General features: G+C 44.8%; 1 protein-coding gene across 1 annotated transcript in view; it reads left to right on the forward strand.

Moving 5' to 3' along the window:
- The first annotated feature begins 6534 nt into the window (after positions 1 to 6534).
- The window catches only part of FARP2 (FERM, ARH/RhoGEF and pleckstrin domain protein 2), a 73181-nt gene continuing 54774 nt past the window's right edge, over positions 6535 to 24941 (forward strand). The window contains exons 1-2 of the mRNA XM_036389207.2: positions 6535 to 6619; positions 11395 to 11618. Of these exons, the coding sequence (XP_036245100.1) occupies positions 11415 to 11618 (204 nt within the window). The 5' untranslated portion in view covers positions 6535 to 6619; positions 11395 to 11414. The remainder of the gene's footprint in view (positions 6620 to 11394; positions 11619 to 24941) is intronic.

Here is a 24941-nt window from a genome sequence, read left to right on the forward strand (position 1 = left end):
AACAGTTCTGTAGAACTGATGGAGCTGGTTGGTTTTGCTCTGTCCCAGCCCTCCCTGGCTCTCAGCTTTGCACATCTCATCTGTGGTGAGGGAAATGGTGTCAGGTTTAAGGCTTTGTTCCAAGAGTGATCCACGTTGCCAGATAGAAATTTCTGTTCAGCCCTGTAAGTCACATGCAGGAAGATAGGACAAAAAGTCAGGGAGATCTGAGTTATAAGATGTGCCTTCCATTAGCAGCTTCATCATGTTGAGGCATCATGCTCAAAGTGCTTCAGCCTGGCTATCCCCCTGGTTTTTATTGACAAGCAATTTGAAGCTGGTGGGGCAATGAAGAATTGCCTCATTTTTAAAAGCAGAAGCCAAAAATTCATGGGGAAAAACCCATGTAGGAAGCATAGGAGCTCACAAGTGTCGTGAAGGTAACTCAGTGTATTCTATAAAATAGGTAAATATACACACCCATGAGAGCTAATGCAAAACACTCATTAAACCAGATCCTGTGCTGCCTCAGTAGCATATTTATTAAAAAAAGAAAAAAAAAGGCACTGACAATAAAAGGCTTTGTTCAGTACATGCTCACTCCTGTGCCTTGCAATGTCCAATCCCCCTGTTGTTCTAAAGTTTTTGATTTATTTTTACTTTTAAGAAGCTTTTCCATAAAGTAGAGCCCAAAACCTAGGCTGAGCTGTTCCTGTAGTGGTACTTGCTCTGAGTTCAGAGCTTCTTCCCTGCAGAGAACAAGCAATTGGGTTCTCCAGGAATATTTCAGTCTCTTTGAAAGTTTGCACCCAGCACAAGAAAACTGGTTTGAATCTTCCTTTCCTGCCAGCAAATAGTCTCAGGCAGCTTTGAAACATGGAAACAGCGTGGAGAGGTGGCTGTCCATGTGTCTGACAGCTGGGCTCAGCTCAGGGGCTGTGTCAGGGCAGCAGTGGGACTGCTGTGCTCTGTGTCCTGGCAAAAACTGGAACAGCCCTTGGGTTGAGGCAGAGTGGGCAATCCACCAGTTTGGGTTGAGGCAGAGTGGGCAGTCCACTAGTTTGGGTTGAGGGCAGAGTGGGCAATCCACCAGTTTGTTTTGCCAGCAATCTGTGTTTGGCTGCCTCATTTCTGAAAGAACTTAATGCAGCAGAGTTGATGTTACTGACAGCCTCAGCTGTGGTTTATCTGGCAGTAAAATAATTGCCAAGCTTATCCATGTCTAGTGTTTGGAGAGCCTAAATTTATCCTTTTATTCAAACTTTCCTGCTGCATGAAATAGAACTATTCTTTTTCTCTTTTATATTTAACTGGGCATTTGTGCATTTGTTGATTTGTTGACTAAAGTTGATTGGTATGTGAAGATGAGGTGATCTTTCTTGTCAGAATTTCAGATTGTGAGGGAGCAGTGGTTTCTGTCTGGGGCTGTCTTGTTCCCCACTCCCCAAACACACACACAGACATTTTTCATGTAGTTCTTTGAGGCATTGTACAAGGCATGACTGACTTGAACCCTTGTGCAACTTCTCTGAGGTAACAAAACCTAGGCTGATTTGATGGGCAGGGAAATGAGATGAACCTCAATGGGATTTTAAAAATAATAAAAAAAAATTAAAGGCAGGGTGAGCTTTTTGGGAGGTGGTGTTCAGGCATTGCTGCTTCATACATGCTTGGTTGCCCTCACTGTGCAGACATTTTTAAGTGTGAGAGAGGAATAAATCAATATAATTGCTGAAAAGACTATTTGATAGCAGCTTAACGTTCAGGCTGTTACAGTCACAGAACTAACATCTATCAAAAAACCTTTGGACTCAATTTAAAGCAAATTTAGAGGAATTCTGGGCCCATTTGTGCTTTTGTGCAGTAAGATTGGTGCACCACGTGGGGGCAATAGGGGATTGTCTGTGTCTCAGCTGTTACCTGTGGATAAGAACACAGCAGACACAGTTGTCAGATTTTTCCCTGGACTTTTATTCCGGTGTTGTGGCTCAGCAGCTCTGTTTTATTGCAGTTTGCAGGTTGTCTTTGCTCTTTATTTTTGTGCTGTGGCTTCTGAACTGCTGCTGGCTACAGACTGTACCTTCTGGGCAGGGAGGACGTGCTTGGACAAGTTCACCAGTCAGACTGAGAGAAGTTGCTGAGTGAGTGTGTCTGTGTGTGTGCAGGTAGGAACATATGCTGTGCTTAATTTACTTGTTCTAATTGCCACCTTCACCATGAGAGCCAAGTTAAAATAGAGATATAATTATGAAAGTCAAAGTAGGTGATTGCAAAAAGGGATTGCAGCCTCTTGGGGTTTTTCTGTTAGCAGAAGTTTTTCCTGTACATAACTACCAGGCCTGTTCTAAAGAATTGGTGAATAATGAGGGTTTAATTCCAGGTCATGGTCTAAGGCTGGTGGACTTTGTGCTTTATAAAGGCCAATGTAATTAAAAGTTGCAGTGTGTATAGAAGGGCTCTTGAAAAATACTCTGAAAAGGGAACAATCTGAGAAGCTCAAAGATTTCCTTCTGGGAGAAGTGCTAGATACATGATTGTAGGGGGCAGAATTATTTAGTATTGGAAGTGTAAAATCCCAACCACAGAGTCCACAAGTATCTGTAGCATGGGAATCAGTTGGTTTAGCAAGGCACTGCTGCTGCTGAGTGCCTTTGCCATTCCATCCCTGCCAGTAGAAGGAGGTGCATTCTGACCATTTTTGAAGCATCTTCATTGATTGCTGCTGAACAACAATACCCCCCCTATGCTTTCAGTAAGTTTTAACAGTAAGTGAGCCTGGAGTGAGAGAGTAATTCTGGTTAGTGGCATGTACAGGTATGGCTGTGTTGTTCAATCTCTGTGCTCATTGTGTGGATCATATCTCTGCTTATCCAGCAATTCCTGTTCACCTTGACTTGAGTCTTTTGTCATTTGCTAATGACAGTTAGTGGATTGGTCAGATTTTATGATTTCACTCTTTTCAGTTTTTCTACCATCTGGGGTACTGGTGGGCTGTTAGTACAGAACACCACTGATTCAAATTGCTGAAATTGGCTTGATTTTGCTATTTAAGAAACAAATTTATGCTCATTGTGACTGTTGGGTAGAGAACTTGTTAATCTGCAATGAGGCAGGTTGAGGAGTGACTTGTTGGTCCTGCAGACTGGTCCCTGCTGAGATGTCTAAGGTGATGTGGGAGGCAATCCAGAGGATGGGTCAGTAAGACAAGGCAAGTGCTCTCTGTCAGGTTCTGCTGCACAGGCCACTACAGGCTGAACCCTTCAGGGCTGAAACACTTCCAGACCAGAGCCATGGCCAGGGTGGTCACTAATTGTCATGACTTTTCATCTAACATGTAAACACAGTTCTGGAAAAGTGAGTTTTTCCCCTGGTGGAGTTCTGAGGTGCTCTACAGGTGGTTCACCATGTCCTCAAAAGTGATTCTCTTGTGGAGAAAGCTCTCAGCCCTTCCAGTTAGTCCTAAGTGACACTTAGGCTTAGGTTAATGATGCCTACAGCAAATTGTTGAATATCTCCAGGTAGTAACAGATGGAAGGATTGTCATACAAGGCTCTGACTTGAACTAAAGCAGGTCATGGCAGTGAACTGTGGCAGTCAAAGGTCTGTGAACTGCCCCACAAGGGATTCTGGTGCTTTCAGTGACCCACCTGCAGTGAAACCCATATCAATCCATCTTCCTCTCCATCCTGGTGTGCCCATGTGTGTTGTCATTGTAGAGTGCCCAACACAACACACTGGAGAGGTGAACTGGTAACATGTGGCCCAGTTAGTTTGGTGCACATGGTATAAAATGCTAGCTTAAATGGTTGTAAATATTTTTGCTCTCAGCTGTGCCAACTTGCTGCTGTAGACAGCAGGGAAGACACAATGTAAGCATTAGAAACTGCTTGCCTTGTTCTTATGAGATGGAGACCTCTGAGAGACAGAGCTTTGTAGTGTGAATTTGGAAAATACCTGCTGACAAAATCATAATTTTCAGTCTGCAGAGTTTCTCTTTGTCATGGTGAAGGATCTGAACAAAAAGAAGCTTTCCCAGCTATTATCTTGGTTGGATAAGAAGTCTGCTTTGAAGGACTTCCTCAAACCTCATCCAGAAGGTGATTAAAGAAAAAGATATTATAGTGTAGTGAAAGGGTAATTCTAATTGTCCTGCTCAGGCCAAGAGGAGAATGTGGTGCAGATTACCTGTTGTATTACTTGAGTGAGAGAGTTACACCTTGTTATCAGTTTTTATCTCAAAAGGAGAAAGCTGTGCTTTGTCCTGACACTGCATCCTTCCAACAGCAACAGCTGGCTTTCATGTGTAATTACATTCTTCTTCTAGTTTTGGTCTCTAAACTTCTTCCTCCTCCTGTAAAGGCTTCAAACACTGCTTGGATGGCTGAAAAGTTTGTTTCATGGCTGTTCCAGAAACTTAAAAGTCTTTGTGGGCAGCTGTGAAGAACATACTGCTGAGTCTGGTAGAGATAACCAATCCACTCCTTCTTTTAGTTTTCAAACTCACCAAACACCACATCTCAAGCATGTTTTTTGTTACAGTTGCTGAGGATTTAATAAATGATTGAGTGTATAGAACAGAAGTTCAAACTGATATGGCCCTTCTTAATTGTACCCTGTGGCTGCTCCATCTCTGGAAGTGTCCAAGGCCAGGTTGGATGGGGCTTGGAGCAACCTGGGATAGTGGAAGGTGTCCCTGCCCATGGCAGCTGAGTTGAAACTGGATGATTTTTAAGGTCCTTTCCATCCCAAACTATTCTGGAATTCTCTGATATGATGGAAATGATTTTGGTTTTGTTTTGTTTGTGTGAGTAGACAGGTCAGAAATGAGCTGCATGTGGAAACAGAGGTGTTCAGGATGAGGACAATTAAACACTGAACCTTTGTGCCTTTTCCTAACTGCATTGTTTCAGTTCAGCAAATTACCTGTGTTTGTGGTAAGCAACAAAGTCAGGACTCTTGAGTGAAGCACAAAGAGCAGCCAGGAGGGTGTTGATGTTTCTAAAGGCTCTGCCACATCTGTAATTTTTACTTCCTCTCCTGAGTGTGGTGGTATGTGGCTTTAGAGTGATCACATCAGATTTGTTCTCTGACTTAGTGGCAGCTGCTTTTTTGGACAAGAAAACTTTAGTGCTCTTTTTAGATGTTAAAGAAAGTGATTGAAATGAAGATGACTCTGAAGTGTCTGCACTTTGAAGGATGTGAAACTGTATTAGCAGTTAAGTTGCAAATAAAAAGCCATGCAAATAAGATACTGAAACAGCTAATCAGTAATGAAAGCACTTCACCTGACTGAAATCACCATTGCTCTTATAAATGGAGTTGTCTAAAATGTTGTGTCCACTTTTACAACTTTCCTATTTATGTTTTTTTTTTCTGTATCCATGAGATCCTTCAGCTCCACATCACTTTTTAAGGAGAACAAATCATGGGGTGTATTTCTTAAAACCTTGTGTCTTTTGTGCTTTTGAAGAGATGAGAATGCTGTTAGTCAGGAATTACTCACTATATTTGCAAGGTGCCTTTTCGTGAGTGAGAGTAATGAAGCTGCTTCTGTTTGAAAGTGCTGTTCTGCATAATTTATGTGCTTTTTATTACCAAAACTCATATGCTATGCCAGTATTTTGTTTTTCATATTGCTGTGAAAAGTTCAAGTTCTCAGAAATAAGATGGCTCCTTGCATTTCTCATGCTGTTGGCCAAACAATCCATATCTAGAGAAACCCAAGGTTTTCTCTCATGCCTGTTGCTTCTTGTCTTGAAGAGCAGACTGTAGTGAGCTATGGGTGACTCAGGGCTTGTGAAAGGTGGCCCTTTTCAGGAAGAGCTCTTTTCCTGGCTATCCTGTTATCTGCCAGCCTTGGCCTCAGCTTTAGAGCTGATGAAATCCAGACAGTGCAAAGATCTGTTTGTCCTGTGCTGAATTTCCTACAGTGTTTTGTTCTTGTTTGTGTCAGTGAGGGCTTGCTGGTTGGGGAGGGAGGAGGAGGATGCTGATTTTGTGGTCTTCATCTTCTTTGGCCAGCAACACTGCCTGATGCCCCTGTGCAGCACCCACCTTTTCTCCTGTTCTGTAGTGCTGAGTCTGTTTCTATCCCCACTTAAAATTCATATGTAAAAAATTTAACCTACTCAAGACCTAAAATTTTCACTACTTGGCCTGGGGCTGGTTACTGGCATGGTGTTGTCCCCCAGAGTGGTGTTCCCCTGAGCAAATGAGACCTGTGGGGTGCGCCTGATGGATGTCTGGGGTGGCATTGGGGGATTTCATGTGCCTCTTTTTAGGGTGCAGACCTTGGGCAGCAGTCTGTGAGCTGGCTGTCCTTCAGCTTCGCATGGAAATATTGTTTTAAAGCCTTCCTCGTGCTGCAAAACCCACTTTGGGTTTCGCTTCGGTATAAAACAATCCTCTGATCCCGGTGGGGCGGCGGGAGGGCTCGGTGTGTGTCTGTAGTCTGTATTCCGTATCTCGCTGCAGCTCCGTGCGCGGAGCGAGCCGCGGGCCCTGCCCCGGGCCCCGTTACCCGCCCGCAGGGTGGGGCCGGTCCCGCCCCGGTCCCGCTGCCCACTGCCGGGCGGGGCGGGGCGGGGCCGCTCGGGGCCGGTGTGAGCGCGGGCGGCGGCGGAGCGGGCCCGGCCTGGAGGTGAGCGCGGGGCGGCGGCTCCGGGCCGCGAACCGACCCGACCCGAACCGGGGCTGGAGCGCGGGGAGCGGGCGCCGGGCGGGAGCTGAGGGGGCCGGGGCTGAGGGGGCCGGAGCGGCGCTGCCGGCGAGCGGCGCCCCAGGCCGGTGGCTCGGCCCCGCCTGCGCGGCCGCGCTTCCGCCGCTGCCGGCGGTGCGGCCCCGGCCCGCGGCGCTCGTGTGGGAGCCGGGCCGGGGAACGGAACGCGGGGTCTGCGGGCCGCGCTCTGCCAGCCCCGGGATGAGCCTCCGGCTCGGGGGCTGCCGGGGCCTGGGGAGCGGCTTCCCGGGGGCTCAGAGAGCGCCTTCGCAGGGGCCGCCGCAGGTCCGGCCTGGGCGGCTTCGCCCCTGCCCTGCCGGGCTGCCAGTGTGAGGGCAGCCGCGGCCCGGCACGGCCCGTGCCCTGACCGCCTCCGTGCGGGACCCGGGCCGGGAGCGTCCTGCCTGGCCCGGCTGCTCGGTCCCAGAGGCGCTGCTGAAGCGCCGCTCACCTGGCGGGGACCGGCCGCGGACATTCCCCGCTGTCCCCGCCCATGCTGCTCCGTCCCGGCCGGCGTGTGGAGCGGAGAGCCATGGAACCCTTCGGGGCCGTGAGCAGGGACGGGGTCCTAGGGGAGCCTGAGGTGCGGCTCAGGGGGGGACACATCGCTCCTCTCACCATTGAGCACTCGGAATCTTCATCCATCTTCACTGAGATGGGGGATTCCTGGTGCATCATTTGTGTCAGCTCAGTGTAGCAGTGCTAACGGGTGTCGGTGGCTTTAAGAGTTAAGACAGGAAAGTTTGCTCTTTTGTACTTCCTTGCTGCTCCGTGTGTAGCGATGCCTTCCCATGGAAGGCAGGGACCACCCTGCTCACACTTCTGGGAAACTGGCCTCCCTTCAGGTCTGCCTCCTGCATGGATGAGGGATGGAGCATGGACCCTGCCATGGACCAAAAAACACCGGGCTCAGAGGAGCTCCTTGGAAAGCCCTTGGTGTCACCCAAGTGTGCAAAGCCAGATTGAATGGGACTTGAAGCAAGCTGGTTTAGTGGAAGGTGTCCCTGCCATGGCAAGGGGTGTGAACTTTAAGGTCCCTTTCAACCCAAGCCATTCTATATTTCTGTGACCTTGCATATCCTTAGATATAAGCTGCCTTTCCAGATTTGCTGGTAGCTGAAAACGCTGTCTTGCTTCTGAAAAATTAATTTATTCCATCCAAGTAGAAACTCATTGTGACTTAAAAGGTATTTCAAAAAGTACCTGGTACAAAAAGTAAAAAAAAGAAAAAAAAATATATATGTACCTACTGCTACCTAAATTTTGTTTTGTTTACTCCTTCATTTAGGGCTGAGAGCAACACTCATTCAGTCACTGTGCTTCAGGGAGCAGATTTAGCTTGAGTGCCTGGGTCCCAATTTGTAGGAAATGATCAGGATAAACACTAGGTGCAAGCGAGTTCAGGGAGAGGCAATGCAAGGAAGATTTTTTTTAATCCCAGAACATCAGCATTGTGATAATGTTATATTTTAGTTTTGCAGTGCTGAGACTTTGTTGTGGCTCACCTGTGGCAGGAGGCTCTTGGTGGGATGTTCTGCTTTGCTCTGCCTGTAGAAATTCTGTTCTTGGAGCTTGCAGCCTGTCTCTAGCTCATTTTCCTCCTCTTTTCATGTAGTCAGCCCCTTGAACTGAAGTGTTTGCTGAGCCATGACACTGTGGTTTTTGTCCAGAAATGTCATATGTAGTCAGAGGACTTAAAACACCATCTGTAACTCTGGTGGTGAAACTGGAGCTAGTGCTTGGCTTGGCTAGCACTCCTCACACACTGGGTGCTGGAGGCAGAGGGAGCAGGCTGGGCTAGCTGGGGATTGTCAGCAGTTGTGGTGGCACCAGTGGGTGCCTTGGAAGGGAGCAGCCTGTGGCACAGGGGGATGCTCCCCCATGCCACTGCTCTTCTGGGCATCATGCTTCTGCACATCGTGTCTCCTGCCCAGTGCTTGTTTGGCCTTTAAAATCTGAGTATTGGAGATATTTTTAGGAACGTGTCATCAGTAGGACATGAGATCAAGCCCCACTGAGTTCACTTTCCCTGTTACCACCTGTGGGAAGGACTTTGGCACATGCAATTCCTGTTTGATGTGACTTTGGTCTCTCCTGGCTGGTGACCAAAGCTAGAGAGTGCCCAGGAGCTCCTCCTGAGCCTGCCCTTGGGTGGCCTGCCTGCCTTCCTTGGGGAAGCAGCTGCCTCCAGCTGGAGGGGAGGCTGCTGAGGGCTCTGCAGGGCTGTTCCTTCTGCTGCCTCGGCTCTTGCTTGCATTTTTTTCCTTTTGAGTAACTGCAGAGTGTGTCTCTTCCAGGAGCTGTTTATTCAGAAGGGAATGAGTGCTCCTGGAGCACTAATTTTAAGAGTGGCTGGCTAATAAAGAGCCCTGTGAGGAGTGTGACTGATCCTGGGCAGCTCCAGTTGATCACAGGCTCCTGAATGCCAACAGCAAAAATTTACCATGGGATTTCCTGATAAGGGCCACGATATCAAGGGGATACAGATGACCAGATCAAGCTCTGGTTTCTCTTCAGATTAGCAGTTAGCAGAAAGAGATACCCAGTTCACACATCTGAATTTTGTTGTTAGGGTGCTTTTAAAATTTATGACCTAAAAGTTTTTCTCCTTGCCTATGTGGCCGCACAAACCAAGAAGTCCAGCCACAGAATACACACAAAACAGTCCAAGAAAGAAACTTTCTGATTATTTGTCACCCAAAGCTGGGAAGTTGGGCACAGTGCAGTGTGTGCCCACTTTAAGGTTAAGCTCATCCTTCATGCTGGGTTTGGTTTTAGGTTCATGTCCAGAGAAGGGCAGTGGAGCTGGGGAGGGGTCTGGAGAGCAAATCAGGTGAGGCACAGCTGGGAGAGCTCAGCCTGGAGAGCAGGAGGCTCAGGGGGAGCCTTCTTGCTCTCTGTAACTCCCTGACAGGAGGGTGCAGCAAGTGGGGTCAGGCTCTGCCCCCAGGGAACAAGGGGCAGGACGAGAGGAAATGGCCTCGAGCTGTGTCAGAGGACATTTAGATTCAATATCAGGGACAATTTATTCACTGAAATGTTTGTCAGGCATTGCAACAGGCTTCTTATGGCTGTGGTGGAGTCTCCATCCCTGGAAGTGTTCAAACAAGTGTGGATGGGGCACCTGGGGACGTGGTTTAGTGGTGGTGTTGGCAGTGCTGGCTTAGGGGTTGGACTTGATGATGTCAGAGACTTTTCCCAGTCATAATTATTCTGTGATTGTCACACTTTCTTGTTGCATGGGAGGCTGGTGGCTTCTCTGGGTGGTCTCAGCTGTGCTGCTTGGACAGGGCTCTGCAGGGGCTCAGAGGCCACACAAGTCTTGTGGTGGGTGTGATTAGGTGGGGAGGCATCTCTCTGCCCTTCTGGAGTCAGTTTATCTCTACAGAGATCTACAAGTATAAAAATAAAACCCCCAAAATGTTAAAATGCACTGGGCTGCAAGCTAGGATGTCGTTTGACCAGTCTTGATGTGTGTGAGAATGGAAACAAAAACCACCCCCAAGTAATTTGTGAGGACATCTAGGGCTGGCTTCATTCAAATCCTTGGGGTAGGCTGCCTACCTACTCTGAGCACAGAGAGACAAAGGAGTGTTGTCATCAGCTGCTTCTCTTCTTTTCTGACAAAACACGTTTTTTACAAAACAATAACCTGTCACTCCTTTGAAGGCTGTCCCACTGCAGTACCCACTCACTCTGGGCTGTTGGCACACACTGTGGTGTTTGGATAACTCACCCAAAAGGCTCAGGGAGCCTCCCTGTGTGCTTTGCACCTGGCTGCCAAATGTTCAGTGCCAGAGGTGGGCATGGGGCAGGGGCTGTGCTGCATTCTGAGCACACAGGCCTCACCTTCGTGTAGACCCCACTGTGGTTCCCCATGCAAATATCACCACTGCCCTGGTGGCTTGGGAGAGCTGGGGACAGCCTCATGGGATATTTTCCCCATGTCAAATTAAAGATTGGCTCTGCACAGCTGTCACTAAGCCATGACAGCAAGACTCGTGTGTAGGAGTCAGCCTACACTCACCAGTGTCAGTCTCTGTAACTGAGATTTTTGCCCACTGATTTAATCTGGGTATTTGCAAGTGAGGTGAGGAGCTGTTACCTTGTAGCAGTGCCTGATGAAGGCTCTGAGCTGCCAGCAGTTTGGGTTTTGCCTGAGTCATCATTTTGGGGCTGCAGGAAGTTAATAGTTCTTGTTATCATGGTGTGCAGGCAGTGGGATGGTTGGGTACCCATGAGAGGCACCTGCCTCACCCTTCTCTGTCCCCAGTGCTCATGCTGCTGGTGGGAGGAGGCTCATCAGCAGAAAAACCTTGGCAAAAACAAAAATGTTCATGTTGACAGGGCAGAAGGCACAAGTTTGACTATCCCATTTCTTAACCATACTTCAGAATGGTTTTTCTTCCCAGCTGTTGGATTTTAGTCATTATAGCATGGTTTGGGTTGGAAGGGACCCTAAAGCTCATCTTGTTCCAACCTCTCCCATGGGCAGGGGCACCTTCCCCTAGACCAGGTTGCTCCAAGCCCTGTCCAGAGCTTCATTAACCTCATTACAGATTTTGCTAGTGGGATAAAGAGTGTTAAATAAGGATTTTGTGATAGTGCTTCACTGGGTGGAATTTTCATCCCCAATGTCAGTGTAAAATCTTTCCGGCTGTAACCCTAAGCCTCTATTTCCTTCCATGTTTCTACAGACTCTGCTTGCTGTTGGAAGATGGGAGAGATAGAAGGAACCTACAGAGTTCTGCAGACACCTGGCTCTCGTTTGGGTGCCCAGAAGAGCTCAGGAGTGAGTACCTTGGAGCCAGGGCAGAACCTCCTGACTGCCATGGCATCATCGCCCGCCAAGGCGCACGAGCGCGACCTCCCCGTCAAAATCAAGATGTTGGACAACACAGTGGAAGTTCTTGACATTGAGGTAAGAGAGATTTAAACCTGATTTCAAGTACACTGAACCTCTGATAATTTAAAGCTCACAAGGATGTGCCTCTGTAGAGAGCTGAGACATTTTGAGCCATTAAGATTCCTGTTGGGATTTACCTGCTTGCAAGTAGTGATAGCAGTTGCATGGCTTGTTTTTTAAAATCTTTCAAGTAGAACAGATGTTTTGTGTTTTTAACAGACTTTAAATACAAACACATACTGCAAGGAGAGTCTTTATTTGTTGTTTGCTTTGGGGGAGCACCAACTGTGTCCTGCCAAAATGTTCTTGCTTCCTGAGCCACATGCAGCTTTGTCAGTTTGGCAGCTGGGAGAGCAGAAGGGCTGTGTCTTAGTTACTGCTTTATATTAATTATTTTAATGCTTTGTATCCTCTCCAAGTAAACTTGCTCCTATTTGAAAGTCTTTGATTGCCAGCACACTTTAGGAGGGATGCACCAAAGCAGTGTCAGTTCAGTGTTTCTGAAAATGTTTATTTAAAAGTATGCTTGGGGAAATCTGCCATAAGACACAGAAGCAATGCACAGATTAGGGAGATTCTGCTTTGAAACAATTTTTTTTTCTTCCAATTCTTGTTACATTTTCAGCATTAACCTTCTAGTTTGCCTGAGATCTGCTGTTAGAAAACAAGAGTGTTGTAGTGAAGATACTCAGCTATCAGATATTCTACATTAGTATCAAACTGTAATGAGTAATTTATAATTACCACTTGGAGCCTTAGTTTGTTGCATAGATTCAAAAAGGATTTTCAAATAGAGTGAAAAAGATTTCTGTGGAACTGTGAAGAAATACTGGATCTGGGGATGTGTTCCACAGATTCTGTCCAGCTGTTCAAGTCTCAGATGTGAAATCTGTTTGGTTTTTTTTTGTTTTTGTTTTTTTTTTTTAAGAGTGAGGCTGTGCCTGTATCCTTGCACTTGAGCACAGAGTGTCTGGTACTGCAAACCCACCCATCCCTCATGTACCACATAGAATACAAAAGCCTCTTTTTCCCCTTTACATTATGTTAGAATATTTTTTTAGAAAATCCGCTGACTTTGGTTCTTTTGCTGGATAATTTTATTTATTCTTCCACATTGATGTAGATGGTGCTTTTGTGTTTTGATTCAAAAAAGAAAAAAAAAAAAACTCCAAGCAACACCCTCAGCTCTGTAATTTTGAAAGTCAGTGCAAGGCCAGGTTTATGGGGCTTTCAGCTGTTGTGTTGTATGTGTTAACCATAATTAGAAGCTATCTTAGTTTTCTTTACCTGGAAAGCTCTCTCTGATTATGGCACCCACAGAAACACCCAAATTCAGGCACTAGCATGCTGAGGCCATAATTAATATTGTGCTGCTTTTCTATTTGAGATTAGTTGGAACTGAAAAACTTAGAAACTTCATGCCTGATGCTGTGAGTGATGAGGAAAAGGGGTCAGCCTTGGGTCAGCTTCAGAGCACTGAGCACAAAAAGGTCCAGAGTCAGCAGCTGTGGCATTACAGTCCAGCTAACACTGCCTCCATGGCCTTTCATTTTTGGCTAAATAAGGTAGCAAATGATAGGAAACAGGCATGAGGTATTAAACTGTGACCATCTGCCTGATTTCTTTGGTGAGCTGTTGGGATAGCAGGAGCTGCTGACTGCTGTTTGTCATGGAAAATGGGAATTTTTCACTTGGGATTGAGGGCAGGAATTAGGAAAAGACATTGCTGAATAGGTGGTGTGTGCTAGCACAGTCATTTTTCAAAAAGCAATGAGAGAAACTGGTGGCCAAGCAGCTGTCCTAGAGATTGCAGGTCCAGATTGCCACTTGCCCACTTCTCTTTGCTTTTGTAATTTTTCTCACTGGCTGTGAAAACAAGATGTGGTGAGGTGGGGTTTGTGTTTGATTCAGGTCAGTGGTGGTTTGTCAGTGCAGTGGCACAGGCCTTTCCCATGGGGTTTTGGCACTGCCTGCTTGGGGAGATGGGGGTCATCCCAAAAGCTGGTTTGGGGCTTTTTTTCCCAAATGATTTTGGGGAAAATAATTTTTCTGTCTGTAAGAGCTATGGCAAGTGACTTTTTATTGGGAAAACTGGTGTGTCGATGGAAGGACAGACAGACTGAGTGTAGGATCAGCTCCTGCAGAGACCCTTCCCTGTGCAGTGTGGTGGGGAACCTGCTGCAGTAGCCCTGTTTGTTGCCTCCCTGCCTAAAATGAGCCACAGTAGCAGCATTTTTAACCATATGGGATGAACAGAGTAACCACAGGAACAAGGGAATCAATGCAGCTTTACCTTGCCATCCCTTCCTTTCTCCAGGATGTGGTTAAAACAGTTGCTTCTCTCCTGGTGGGTTTGGTAACCCACTTGACTTCTTAACTTGCCAAAGAGCAAGGAGAGAGACTGCCAGAGTGATGTAATGGATGGAGAGAGAACAAAATGGGAAAGAGCAGTTTTATTTCTTTGTGTTTTTGGTGTGTCTGGAACAGTTTGCTGGAAGTTCCACATAGCTACATCCAACCACCTTTGAAGTCTACTGGCTCTGTCAATTTTCCCCATCTGTTTCATAAGGTTTGATTTCTAAGTAGGAATTTTATTAATTACTAAGAGGGGATTATTCTTTAAAGTATGTTGGGCAGAAACTTTCTCCAGTGAATCTGATTTGAATGTTAGGGGATGGAGAAATACTCAATGTTTTCTGGAGTTTGAAAAACTGAAAATGGACTATTTATGGGTTCTCCTTTTCCTTCCAAAACAGAAGAGAGAATGAAACACATCCATTCAGAGCTAGGCTGCAATATTCATTATTTCCATGAGTTGTTTTTTTCCCTTTTTACAGCCAGCTTGTTTAGTCAGCTCAAATCTTGCATGTGCCATTTCATGGGTTACCTGGCCTCTTCTCTCCAAACTAAGTCTGTCCAAAGGGTGGTTTTGCACACTGTGAGATGAATGATTGGCAAATTCAATTTAGTTCACACTTCAAAGTAATCGGGGTTTTGCAGTAGAAGTTCTGCCAGCTTTCCAGATTTTCTGAAGAGATTAAACTTGGAGGCTTTTGATCAACACAAAAATGTGGCAGACTCTTTAAGTAAAAGGGTCTGGGCTGAGTTGAATTCACTAAAATGATATTTAATGGAATTGCTGCCAGCAGATGCTGTTTAATATTTGGCCTGTGTGATATGTGTCCTTTAGGAAATTCTTTTACATGAACTATTCTCTATGCTATGAGGAAGTGCCCCAGAAAAAGTAGTTTATATTATTGTGCTTCAAGTTTACTGAATTGTTGGGGGAGAACTTTGTGCTTCTTCAATGGCATGTACTTCCTCTTCTCCTTCTGCTCGGATGTCAAATGGAATTTGGGAGTCAAAAATATTTGTACATTTTATTATAGGATCTGCCTGCCTGCTCCATTCTAAGGAAGAATTTAAACTGGAATTTTTTTCTTTTGTGCTAATCTTTGTGGGGTTGTTTTGAGAACAGAAGTCTGTTCTTTTCAATTATTTTTAATGCAATGAAGTAATGATGTTCTGCATCCCAGCCATGCTGTCTGAGATGTCCCTTTCCCTCTGACAGGGGTGGACTCCTAGCAGGGAGATGCTCCACTCCACTGCCCTTCTTGGGAACAGCTGCTTGGATAAGATAACATTGTAATTTCCCTTTATTTTCTTATGAATTAGTGTCCTCTCACTGCTCTTGTCTGCTTTGGTGTTCATTGACAGAGCCTGCAAAACTATTAATTACTGCAGAACCAAAGTGGCTTATTCTGTACTAAACTGAACATGTGTACTTGATGATTACTCTGACAGTGATAATGCCTTTGCTGGGCACTTCCTTGGCTTATTGGAATTTATAAATTGCATTAATAAAAGTGCAAAGCTACTCTCCATCCTTGTGTTCAGCATGGAGTAGAATAACTCAGGTTATTCTGGTTTCTGTGCAGTCTGCAGTTATCTGTGATTGAAAAGGTGCCATGAAAGTGGCTTCCCCTGGGATGCCCATTGTTTTTGAGCAGCCATTGGAGGCCCTGAAATCAGGAGCTGGGCTGGGGCTGCAGGAAGTTTTTGGGATGACAGAGGAAGCAATCTGACTGCAATATCCTTCCCATGACTTGGGGAGTGTTTCCCACTCTGCACATGGCAAATGCTGCTCTCAGTAGCAGCTTTTTGGTGGCTGTAGTGTCCCCAAGAACTTGCATGGGGATGGTGCAGAAATGATGCAACTTTTAACTGCTGTTTTTGAGCAGTTTGAAGTAAGAAATATGTATATGTTAAACACTGGGATGATGCTGTGGGCACTGAAAAGCACTTGCTGTGTGCCTTGGGGAGCCCTGGGCATGCTGCTGGTGGCACAGGCAGCCCAGTCCTGGCTCTGGCACTTGTGCCCTCCTGCCTCTGCCTTGCTCTCCCTTGCCTGCTTAGACCTTCCTTTGCTGAAGCTTTCCCCCTCTGTGCTGTGAAAGTATTAACAGCTTAAATATGTGAGGAGTCAAGGAATAGTCTGCTGCTGAATCCTATTAAGTGCTGTGCTGGAGGAATCGAGGTGCTGTTGGTCAGCTCACAGTGTTTTTCTTCCCTAGCCAGGAAGAAATAGTCAAAATTCCAGAAAGAATCATAGCCAGATGTTTGTCATTGCTTCAGTTTGAGTCTCCTAAATATGGCAAATAAGCTGCCTTAGGACTTATTTTTATCTGACCTCAGAAGAGAAAGTTAGTAATTCACTCTTTTAAATTTGCAATTATTACAGGGTTTAAGAAGAAGGTAACTAAAGCTTTGCATTTTGTGTGCTGTTTGCTTCCTCCATATATTTTTTAGGCCTGTTATTTTGTGTTTGGAAGCTGGACTTTTTTGATGCTATGTAGGAATGTGGTATGGGGTGGGGAAAGGTGAAACCACAGCCATTTTATTGACAGACATTTAGAGTGTGTTTTGTTCATTCAAGTGTTTTTTGATTTTTTGTTTTTTGGGTTTTTTTTGAAAAATATGAACTTGAATTGTATAAGCCAAAATTATTATTTTACAATTCTCTTGACCTTAGGTGTCATATTATATATATATTATATGTAAAGAAAATTGTGTTGTACTGCAATAAAGAAAAACCAGTCTGAATAGCCCTGTACAAAAAGTTGATTATATGCATGCATCTTAAAACACAGAAACCGTTTAGGAAAGTGGTGATCAAGTATTATTACAGTCCTTGAAATAATAATTTTTAATAGTAGTGAATTGAATTCCTAACAGTTTGTATGGCTAGGCAGGTGTTTGTTTCTGTTTTCATAATCTACTGATGTAGGATAATGAAAATCAGCTGAAGTCAGTCCTATGCCACTCGACCAAAATGGCATAGGAAATGCTGTATTCTACAAAAACCCCAAAAATAAGAAGTCCACTGGAAACCTTTTAAACCTTTTTTGGGTGTGGGTGGCATTCAAGGTGGGGCCCACAGATGGGTAATTCTGTAAAATATAGGGAGCCTGAAAGGGAAGAAAACCCAAGAGCAAACCAAGAATCAGCCCACAGGCAGCTAAACACAGCTACAGAACTTCAGTGTGCTGAGAGGCACATCAGAGAAATTTTAAGTTTGTGATTACTGGAAAAAGGGATTTGGAGCTGAGCAAGGATTGTGTGTCATGGTACCCTAAAGGTTCAGAGCACACAGACTTGGGGATGTGCATTTAGCTAAACACACCTGTGTGTCAGCCCTTTCTCCTTGCAACCAAATTCCTGTTTGGAAAGGGCACTGCTGCCTGCTTGGGTAAAAGAGAGGCCATATATGTAGAATATTTAAAAAGCTGTGCTATGGTGGCAATGCCTGGCATGAGAGATTTACTGTTCAAGGCTGGAGTGTTGGATATGGGAGGGGGGTGGGCCCCTCTCTCTGACTGAGCAGTCTTTCATTAATAAAAACAAGAATTAGAGAAGGGAAAAAACCCCCAAAGCTTTGTAGAGACTCTATTAGAGCTGTCTGACACGTCTTCAACTGAAATCATGAAGGAAAAGTGTTGCTGTGCCCTCAGCCCACTTGTCAGGCAGGCAGCCTGAAGGCAGTGCTGTAGGAAACCCCTGCTGGCAAAGGGGAAGTTAGAAAAGCTTGGCCTTATCTAATCTGGCTTGTAGGTATTTATTAACCCATCACCACCTCTGCTCAAAGTACAGTAGGGAGTGATGTTAGGACAGCTGGTACCATTTCAGTTTTGCACAAAACAAAAGGGAGTTTTGGCCTTTTCTATAAAAATACCCAATTTGTATTTGCCTTTTGTCCAAAGAGTCTGTCATAGCTGTCTTCTAGATGTTTAAATGATTTCCTTTGGGCAGATTTCCTCAAAGAAGTGTCAGCCTGGATTAGCCTTGCAGGGGAAGTACAGTCCCTGGCTGCTGGAACACCTCTCCTAGGAGAGAAGGCTGGGAGAATTGGGATTGTGCAGCCTGGAGAAGGAAAATCTCTGTGGAGACCTTTCTGAGGTCTTTGAGCACCTGTAGGGGCTCCAGGAGAGCTGGAGAGGGACTGGGGACAAAGCCTGGAGTGACAGGACAAGGGGAATGGCTGCACACTGCCAGAGGGCAGGGATGGATGGGATACTGGGAAGGAATTGTTCCCTGTGAGGGTGCTGAGGCCCTGGCACAGGGTGCCCAGAGCAGCTGTGGCTGCCCCTGCATCCCTGGCAGTGTCCAAGGCCAGGCTGGACAGGGCTTGGAGCAGCCTGGGACAGTGGAGGGTGACCCTGCCCATGGCAGGAGTTGGAATGAGATGGGCTTTAAGGTCCCTTCCAACCTGAACTGTTCTGTAACTGTATGAAAGGCCAGATCAAATCTGGTGAATGTGGGCATGAATGATGGTTTTGAGGCAAAAGCATAATTAATGGAGAAAGACTTGCAATTTTAGTGAGGTGGTGTTTTCTTTGTTTGTTTGTTTGTTTGTTTTTATGAACAGAGGAAAACAGAGTATTTTCTTTGTTTAAAATGATGCAAGGTCCCAGGAGCAGCAGCACTCTGAGTGTGTGGGGTGGCCAGGCCTGAGGGAATGGCTGTAGGAAAGTTCAGGGTTTGTGCAAGGAACAAAGCTCAAGGGGGGAAAATTGAGATCAATCCCTTGACTTCTCATTCCTTCTCTTTGTGAGCTTGTGTGAACAAAGGAGGTGCTCAGACTTTCTGGTATGAGCCTGCATTTGGGATCAGCTACCCCAAAGCTGCTCCTCTCTGTGGTACTGTCACTGCTGTCACCTGGATGTTTAATTTTAACAAGCAGGAGCTCTGGTGCCAAATCATCCAGCAGTATCTGTGAAGCTCTGTCCAAGGATGTGGCCCCTGGTGTTAATTAATGTGACTTTCTTCTTCCCTAAGTAGTCTACAGCAGTTTTATTCCAAGTACTCCAGGTATTTCAGCACAGCACCATTTCTAAAACGCAGGGCCATTTTCTCTATGTGCTCTCTACCTAAGTATACATTTCCCAGTCTCATTCATGTAATTCCCTCCCTTTTGGGAATGTCTTCCCATGTCAACCAGTTGTTGTTTTCCTACTTTCAGGCATCCAGCAAGTCTAACCACTCTGGAAAAGCTTGTTTGTTGGGTAGAGCTGGTTCAGTGCTTTGACATTGCCTTAAATTACCCTTTAAATGATCATAATTTTAAAGCTAGCCTTAATTAAATGAGCCAGAGGCTTCCATTTCTAGAATAATTTGTCTGGCTGTGGATTCTGCTTTTAAAAACCCTGACAAAACCACATCAAAACCAACCACTGACATCCTAGGAGAAAAAAAAAATTGGGAGAGAGTCTTAGAATTTTATTTTTTTTCCTAAACAAAAAAATGCCCAGTATGGAGTGTAATAATGGAACTTAAAATAGCTCCAAGATTTTTATTTGGTTTTTCAGCTTCCATACTTGAGTAAATGATACTTCAGTGTTGTGTAGAAATACTGTAACACAATAATTCTTCTTTCTGTAACATAATATCTTTTTCTGTAACATAATCTTTTATAAAAAAGAACTTTCAAGATGAAAGTGCACTCTATCTCATTTTGTGATAATGAAGCTGCATCCTGTGCTCTGTAAGCTGTTAAAAGCCCTGCAGAATATTCTTGATGTAGTCTTAGTAAAGTAACCTGCAGCTGGGACCTGTCAGTATAGAAGGGTGGATAAAATAAGTGTATTTAAAATACCCTTTTCTTCACAAAGAGTTAAAAGAAAAATTGAAAGACTTGAAGCTTAAAGTTATTGTTAAATGTTCAGATGATGAAAATAAAATAGTATTTAAGCAATTTGGCTGAGCAGATGAAAACAGTGTTTGACAGACTTGTTACCTGGTGCTTGTTTTTGTGGGGAATCAGGGAGTATTTTCATTGGAGTCACTAGTTCCAATCAGAATTGAGAAAACTTATAAAGTACTGAAAAGGAAGGCAGTTGTTTCTTGCTTTTCCAGTCTGCAGATTGAATACGAGATATGGAGCTGTAAGGTCATCTTGTTTCAGCCATGGAAGCACAAATTGATGGCTGGTACTCCTTGCCACATGAGATTATTTCCTTCTTTCTACTAAAGATTCTGATGTCCACCCTGTATTCAGAAATGCAGTTTTGTTTACATGTGGCATTAATGGTGATTATTAACAGGGGGTTTTGAGGGTGGTTTTTCTGTCTCACGCTTCATTTGGACAGAGATCTAACAGATTACAGAAGAGTTGGAGATAAACAGAGCTATAAACTCACCAAAATGTTTGCATATTTCTGATTAAGAAAGGAAATAACAAATCTATGTTTAGTTGCAAATTGTCTATTTTTTTTTTAATTTGCCATAAAGTGAAAAATCACTTTTTCATTAGGAAAACTTTTAAAATGCCCCAAAGAAGAAAAAACAATAAAAATCCATGTTGAATTGGCCTTTATTTCAATCAGTTTAGTTTGCCTTGGCCATTCACAGGGTGCTCTGTGTTGGCTGCTTGTGAGTGATGATGTCAAACCTGAACTTGTGCCTCTCATGCACATCCACTGTTAACCAGAGGAATTGGTGTCCTGACAGATGCTGATTTCTGATTTCTGTGACACAAAAATCCAAGGTGTTTGCTGGTGCTAGGGTCCAGTGGCTCTGGTTGCACAAGACTTTCCATTCTATACCTCAGCTTTATAACACTTTTTTTTTTCCCAAACTCTTGACTTTTGGACTGATTTTCCCTTCCAGCTTATCTGCTGCCAAAAGTGGATTTCTTTTTTGGAAAGTTGGAGCAAGGACAGCTTGCCAGTTTTGGAAGATGAGAGTACTAGTCCTTATGAAAATATGGGGGTTTTTGGTTTTTAAATTAAAATATGTGGAAACAGAAAGTTAAGATGTCTGGAAGACAAGTTTGGGAGGTGGAGAGGAAGCCTGATTTGGAGCTATGATATTGAGCTATGGTCTACTGAAAATCCTAGGCTATGAGTTTGTTTTCTCTCTTCCTAAGCTCAGACTTCATGGCAGAGGGGGAATCTGCCATGTAGCAGTGATATTTGAGAAAATAGCAAATTACACTTGGCTTGATTGTCCCCCTCTGCTCTGCTCTGCTCTGCTCTGGTGAGACCCCATCAGGAGGACATGGAGCCAGTCTGGAGGAGGCCACAGAGATGCTCCAAGGGCTGGAGCCCCTCTGCTCTGCAGCCAGGCTGGCACAGCTGGGGGTGCTCACCTGGAGAGGAGAAGGCTCCAGGGAGACCTCAGGGCCCTTTCCAGTGCCTAAAGGGGCTCCAGGAGAGCTGGAGAGGGACTGGGGACAAAGCCTGGAGTGACAGGACACAGGGAATGGCTCCCACTGCCAGAGGGCAGGGATGGATGGGAGATTGGGAAGGAATTGTTCCCTGGGAGGGTGCTGAGGCCCTGGCACAGGGTGCCCAGAGAAGCTGTGGCTGCCCCTGGATCCCTGAAGTGTCCAAGGCCAGGATGGGGACAGGGCTTGGAGCAGCCTGGGAGAGTGGAAAATAGAACATTCCTGCTCTCAGATATTTTAATTTGCATTGTATTGAATTATTCTAATTCTATCACTAATTTGGCTTTAAAATGAAGAAGGGAGATTTAGATGAAATGTTGAGAAGGAATTGCTCCCTGTGAGGGTGCAGAGGCCCTGGCACAGGGTGCCCAGAGCAGCTGTGGCTGTCTCTGGATCCCTGGCAGTGTCCAAGGCCAGGCTGGACAGGGCTTGGAGCAAACTGGGACAGTGGAGGGTGACCCTGCCCATGGCAGGGGTGGAATGAGATGGGCTTTAAGGTTCCTTCCTACCCAAACCATCCTGTGATTATATTGTTCTATAAAACAAAAATAACTGCTGTTACTACTTTAAAAAATATTTATATTTTATACCTCTGTCCTAAGCACTCCTAACATTAAATATGTTTATTCTTATAAAGTAAAAAATAAAGATATCTCCTTGAGGCAAGAACCTTCAGCTGGGAATGGCTGCTCCTGTTTGATGCTGTCTTAGCACTGGGAGGGTTTTGGGGTTTGGTTTGGGGTTCCTCTTGCCACACAGGGCTCTCTGTGCCATGACTGGCTGCCAGGGCACCTGCTGGCACTGTGCAGCTCTGAGGGAACTTTTAAAGTTTGATTTCACTATCAAAATCAATTTGAAATAAATCTATTCTACTTATCAGTCTTTTAATGGTGACTCATTAAAATTATCCACAGTACAGTTAGAGCAGGGTCACCAAGGAAAGCTGTTGTTAGCTGCCTATTTAGGTTTTTTTGCCCAATTTTTTCTTCTTTTTTTAATGTGAAATAATTCAGCAATATCAGTAGTCATTGTCTTGGCAGAAAATAAAGAGTAATTGAGAGGTTTGGAATGGAAAGTATGCCATGTTGTGAATTTGTATTGAAAGCAGGACCTTTATGAAATGCATTCATGCAGCTGCTTGCCTTGCTGTCAAAATTACAGTAATTAAGAAATTACGTCAAATATTTTGCTTTGTGCTGCTTTTATGCAAATTAAACAATGACATGGAGCTGCCCACTATGTTACTTTCATTTCTGTCTACTTCAAAATGTTCAGCTCTTTGGAAAGCATGGTTATAAGTGCAATAAACAACTTGAGGAATCAAATACTTCTAGGAGGAGTTTTCCCAAAGAATTTGAAGCAAAATAATAAAAGACTGTTCTGGCTCAAGCTTTTGAACTCCATTTTTATTCTAAAATAAAATTAATACTGTTCTTTCAAAATGTGACATTTATCCTTTGAAAGATGCAAAACGATACTGAGCTTAAACTGAGGTTTTTCTTAGCTTTTCATTGTAAATGACACCCAAAATTACAGTTGGTAACCCAAGCAAAATTATTTTACACTTTTAACATTTGGATGGCACCTTTATAATTTAATTGGTTGTCAAGTGCTTCCAGCTCCAACCATCTAAATTTCTTCATCTCCAGTTTATCTTGAAGGAGTGTGGACTTGACACAGTGGAAGGGGAGAAGTGCCAGGGATCTGTGCCATAAAGCCTCTTTTTTGGGAGAGGTGAAGGCAGCTGGATTGTCTTCAGGCACAGACCTTGATGGAGCCAGGAGCTGTGGCTGAGTGGGACAGGAAGAAAGCTGTGTATTAAAATCCAGTTGGGATCATTTTAATGCCTGGATGGAAGTAGCCCTGCACACAGATCCCTTGATCAGTGCAGCACAGTTTGGCTGTAAAACTTGTCTGATTGTCAGCAGGCATCTTTCAGGAGTTAATCCAACTGTGTCAGCTCTAACAAAAGGTGATGTTGGAACCAGAACTGGGTTTTGTTTAATGACTGAGAAATCAGAGACCTGGGGCACAGGACATGTCCTGTTCAGAGGCTTCTGAAGGTTTGTACCATGCAAAGGCAAGGTGCACGTCCCATTTTCTGCACATGAGGTTGCTCAGGGTATTGCTGCCTCCCCACAGACATTGCTGCCTGAAAAGTGTTCCCTTCTGTGGGGCCTGGGAAAAGGAGGTGCACAATTACAGATGTGTGGGTATGGACCTTAAAAAACAAGGGTCCTGCTATATTTGAGGATATTTTCTTCTGTTCCTATTTTAAGATTTATGCACAAGTCCATAGCATAGGAGTGACTGAGGGAACTTGAGGAACAACTGAGGGAGCTGAGGGTGCTCAGTCTGGAGAAAAGGAGACTCAGAGGTGACCCCATCACTCTCTACAACTCCCTGAAAGGTGCCTGTGCTCAGGCTGGGGTTGTTTGTCAGTGTTGCCTTTCTCCAGGCAGCACTGACACAACCAGAGCACACAGCCTCAGGCTGCACCAAGGGAAATTCAGGTTGGATGTTAGGAAAGAGTTTTTTACAGAAAGGTGATAAAGTTCTGGAATGGCTGCCCAGGGAGATGGTGGAGTCCCCATCCCTGGGTGTGTTTAACAAAGCCTGGATGTGGCACTGAGTGCCAGGGTTGAGTTGAGCTGTTGGGGCTGGCTTGGACTCCATGGTCTTTAAGGTCTCTTCCAACCTGGTCATTCTGTGAATAGCAAGAAATGTGTTTCAGTTAAAAATTTAAAAAAACCCCTTGATTTCCAAAATTCACTTCTCCAGGCATAAATGTCTCTTGTGGCAGAGTCTGTAACCTGCATGGGAAATGTTCAGGAGACAGCAGAGAAATAATGTAATTTACTGGAGATGTGGCTTGCCATTACCTGTATCATTCCTTATTTCATTGTCACCATTTAAAAACCAAAGCCCATACCCACAGAGTCCTCTGGAAGCACAGATTTTGGCTAAAACAGTGCAGCTGTATTCTTACCAAGAAAATGCCTTTTTAGACATCACAGAACCCGTTCAGAAAAAGATATGAGTACTCAAATTCATGTACCATGTCAGCACTCAGCCTGGCATCTCTGTCCCATCTGCAGTCACTGAGAATTGCATCATTTCTCCTGACTTGCAGTTTTATTTAGGGGTTTCAGCATTAGTGGCCTGAGCCAGTGTGATACCAAGCAACTTTTTGAATGATTTGTGTTTGCACCAGATGAATTCACCTGAGTGAAGCTGTGGTTGCTCTTACAGGTACCATGGCTGCTGAAAGCCTGAGTGAGAGGTACAGACCCACCTTGTGTCCTGCTTCTCTGTTTTTCTCTGAGGCTGGATTCAGTGAGCTTTGCTTACACCACTGCAGATGCCAAAGCTATTTCAGATTTGCAGCACTGCAGGCTTTCAGACTTTTTCTCTATGAAATTTTAGGGGTTTTTAAAGAGTCATAGAGGCATTTGCACTGCTCTAAAAACTTTGACAGTTTATATCTTTTTCCTGTAAGAGGTGATTACTTTTGAATTTTTTATGCACCTCAATCATGTGAAACTGTTTTCCCAATGTCACCCCTTGTTTTTTATCTTTTAAGCCTAAAATAACACATTCTTGCTTTCAGATAT

Source organism: Molothrus ater, chromosome 10 (assembly GCF_012460135.2).
Source record: "Molothrus ater isolate BHLD 08-10-18 breed brown headed cowbird chromosome 10, BPBGC_Mater_1.1, whole genome shotgun sequence".
Classification (NCBI taxonomy): Eukaryota; Metazoa; Chordata; class Aves; order Passeriformes; family Icteridae; genus Molothrus; species Molothrus ater.